Source organism: Arachis stenosperma, chromosome 1 (assembly GCF_014773155.1).
Source record: "Arachis stenosperma cultivar V10309 chromosome 1, arast.V10309.gnm1.PFL2, whole genome shotgun sequence".
In the NCBI taxonomy this organism is placed as follows: Eukaryota; Viridiplantae; Streptophyta; class Magnoliopsida; order Fabales; family Fabaceae; genus Arachis; species Arachis stenosperma.
The window spans coordinates 11,311,240-11,314,778 of NC_080377.1; the positions used below are offsets into that span (position 1 = coordinate 11,311,240).

The 3,539-nt window shown below is 23.2% G+C and overlaps 1 protein-coding gene across 1 annotated transcript; it reads left to right on the forward strand.

Moving 5' to 3' along the window:
• Positions 1-2,567: 2,567 nt before the first annotated feature.
• Positions 2,568-3,539, forward strand: LOC130960635 (defensin Ec-AMP-D2-like). The gene is made up of 2 exons (XM_057886085.1): positions 2,568-2,782; positions 3,021-3,539. Exons 1-2 carry the CDS (start codon positions 2,719-2,721, stop codon positions 3,194-3,196), a joined length of 240 nt encoding a protein of 79 aa, XP_057742068.1. The 5' UTR covers positions 2,568-2,718; the 3' UTR covers positions 3,197-3,539.

Sequence of the window (3,539 nt, forward strand, 5' to 3'; positions counted from 1 at the left end):
GAACTCTTCTTCGTATCAATATGGATGATGATTATAAACAATTTAAGAGAATAATCTCCGAGAGTAGAATTCCAAATAATAAAAATAAAATAATGTGTAAAATGAAATCTTATTTTAGAATAATTTGATTATTAAATTATTGAAGATTTTAATTTCAGACTAATTAATCTTAATTCATTAGAATTTGTGATAAATAAAAAATTAAAAATTATATAAAAGTTTAAAAGATATTTATTATTTTATTGTTTAAAATAATATTATTTTCATATTTATGTAATAACAATGAGGTATATCATTGCCAATAATAAAATATATGAATATTTATTTTGTTTCATATTATTTATTAAAGTAAAGAAATAATATGTTTACTAAAAATCTAATTGATAATTTTTTTAGAGTAAAGTGATAATTAAATTTTCAAAAATTTCGATCTAAGATTAATTAGTCTTTGAAAAAAGTATAAATTAGGTCTTTTACTATATTAAATAATAGACATTTATGTTATTTTGTCAATAGATAATATGAAACAAATAAAATTATCTATGTAATTTATTATCTATAGCGGTACATATTCTGTTACTATTATAGGAATATAGAAATGATATCGTTATAGATAATAAAATATTCATTATCTTTTAAATTTTTATATAATATTTATTAATTATTCTTTATTTATCATGAATCCTACTAAAATAAGTGAGTTTTGTTATAAAAATTATTATTTAGATAACAATTTTTTATAAATAGACACGTCATCAGTAGTAAAAATATATAAGTACTATATTAAATTTTATGTGATAAATTAATAAAATAAAATAATATATCTATCACTTATTATTATAAAAAAAATAAATTAATATTAAAAAAAACTAATGAATTTTAAGTCAATTTTTAAACATCTAATTACCACCCTTTTTTTTGTTTTAAAGACTAATTAATGTGGGGTTACATTTCTAAGAGGCCTAACGATTACTTTAGGATTTATTTTATTAGAAGAAATTTAAATATATTAAATATATCGGTATTTCAATTATTTTAATTATTAATTTTAATTATAAAAAATATATATAATATATTATATTAAAATTAACGGATAAAATTACTTATCTCAATAAAACAAAAGAAAACACAAATAGTAATTTGATTGATTCGTTAAATTAAAAAACTCTTGATAAAAAAAATTCTTAAAAAAATTCACACTCAAAATTTGAAAAAAAAAGGAAAAAGACAAAAAATAAGTCGGTGAAAAAAATAAGTCCTATTATATACATATATAAAATTTTATTAGAAAAAATTCTAAATATGACAATATGTGGTGCAAACTGCAAACATAAAAAAAAAAAATCAATCCAACAATAAAAAAACTATTAAAAAAAATAACGGTGTTTTGGATACATTTAAAAATTTCCTATTTTGTTTTTGGTGTAAATCGAAAACGATGAATGATGTGTGGGCACGTGGTAATGGCAGAAAGGGAATCAGACGTACAAAGGTGTGGAGATAAGTGGGTCCAAAGTTGTCCCAAGAAAACGTGGACAGTTTGCGTCGACAACCGTGTTTTCATTAAAAAAGTTGAATGAACACAAAACCCTCCAAATCAAAAGTTGATAAAGCCAATGCCCTCAATACAATTCAATGGGCTCTTGAGTTGTCCCTTCTTTTTCTTTTTCTGGATCATTCATCAGTTTTGATATGTGAATTTTAGACAGTTAAATTTATTAAATTATTTGATAATTTTTAAATATTAATTTTGTATAAAAATAATTACATACAAATTTTTATTTTAATTTAGTGTCTCATTTATAATTATGAGTTAAGTTTAATAAAATTTAATTATTAATTTAATAAAAAATAATATAAAAATTCAGTTAAAAAATAAAATATAAAAAATTTAATTATAAATTTAATAAAAATATAAAAATTTATAAAATAATTGAATAAGAGGTATTTGTTGGATTAACAAAAATGGATTATGCTAGGCTGGTGGCTGTGTTTGTTTTCAACCATGAGGCACTAAGATAGAAATACAAAGATATAAAAGCGTATTTGATAGATAAGATATATATAAAAATATTATATTTAGAGACATTGAATTAATATATTTTGTATTTAGACACAGAAATATTAACAAAGAACGCAACTTATTTTTTATTTTTTTTCATTATTTTTGTTAATTTTTTATAATTATATTTTTTATTATTATATTTTCTTTCTCAAATTTTTTAAATAAAAAAAATGAGAATAAATTGAATTTTTATGATTTGTTCTAGTTTATCACTAAATAGAATACAAAACACAAAATTATGTGTCTTGTTCTCAATGTCGTGTCTTATCCATTTTCTCATAAACAAACGCAGCGCTAGGTAACTAATGACTTTCTTAAATAATATGAACAACAGACTCTAAAATTGGTCCAATTCAAATAAACACATTATACGATAAATTACTCACCTAAATTTTAATATTAGAATAACCATCCACACACCTAAGTTTCAATATATCTATTATTCATATTATTTAATATTTTCATTGCTTACTTATACTTTTCCAATAAAAAATATATGTATCTCTTAGATACATGGAAAGCAACCACACACACATAAATACATTTATTCCTCTATATAAGGCAAACCAATTCCATATACATATTGCACTCACAACTACTACACTCTCCCCTTAATTAGCTTCTATAAATCTTCCATTATTATTATAATAATAATGGCTCGCTCTCTTCCTTTGCTTTCCACCATTTTTGTCCTTCTTTTGCTTCTAGTGGCCACTGGTAATAATAATAACTTAGTCTTTAATTTCTTATTAATGCAAGTTTAATTTATAATAACAACTTTACAATAATTTAGCTATAATGAATAAACACTATGTACTATGTAAGTTACACCAACCCTTTTATTTTATTTAAACTTTTACGTAGTGTTATTTATTTTTTCTTTGAATACAATGATTTTGTACTTTTAGACCTATAATATTGTTAATTAATTTGTGTTTATTTGTGACTTAAACAGAGATGGGACCAATAACGGTGGTTGAAGCTAGAACTTGTGCGTCTCAAAGCCATCGCTTCAAAGGAGTGTGTTTGAGCGACACAAATTGCGCCTCCGTTTGCAAAACGGAGGGCTTCCCTTCCGGGGACTGCCACGGCTTTCGCCGCCGATGCTTCTGCACCAAGCATTGTGCTTAAACAGACATCTTATTAGTCAATAATTTTCATGGATGAAGATGATGGATCTATCATCTTTTAATCCTCATCATGCATGTGTTATAAACTTTTGTGTTTTAAGAATAATAATGTTGTGCACTTTGGGTTTGTTTATTTAATTTGTCTATCTCTCTCTCTCTCTCATGTTTTTCTAGCTCTTTTGAGTTTTGAATGTATGGGTAATATTCATGGTTCTATTATTATTTCTTTTTTATTTTTACTTTTTTTCTAAAGATAGAGACTCGAACCCGCAACTCCTAAGTGAGTATGAAGATCGAAGAGACTATGTCATTTGAACTATATATTATTGTTATTGTTATTATTA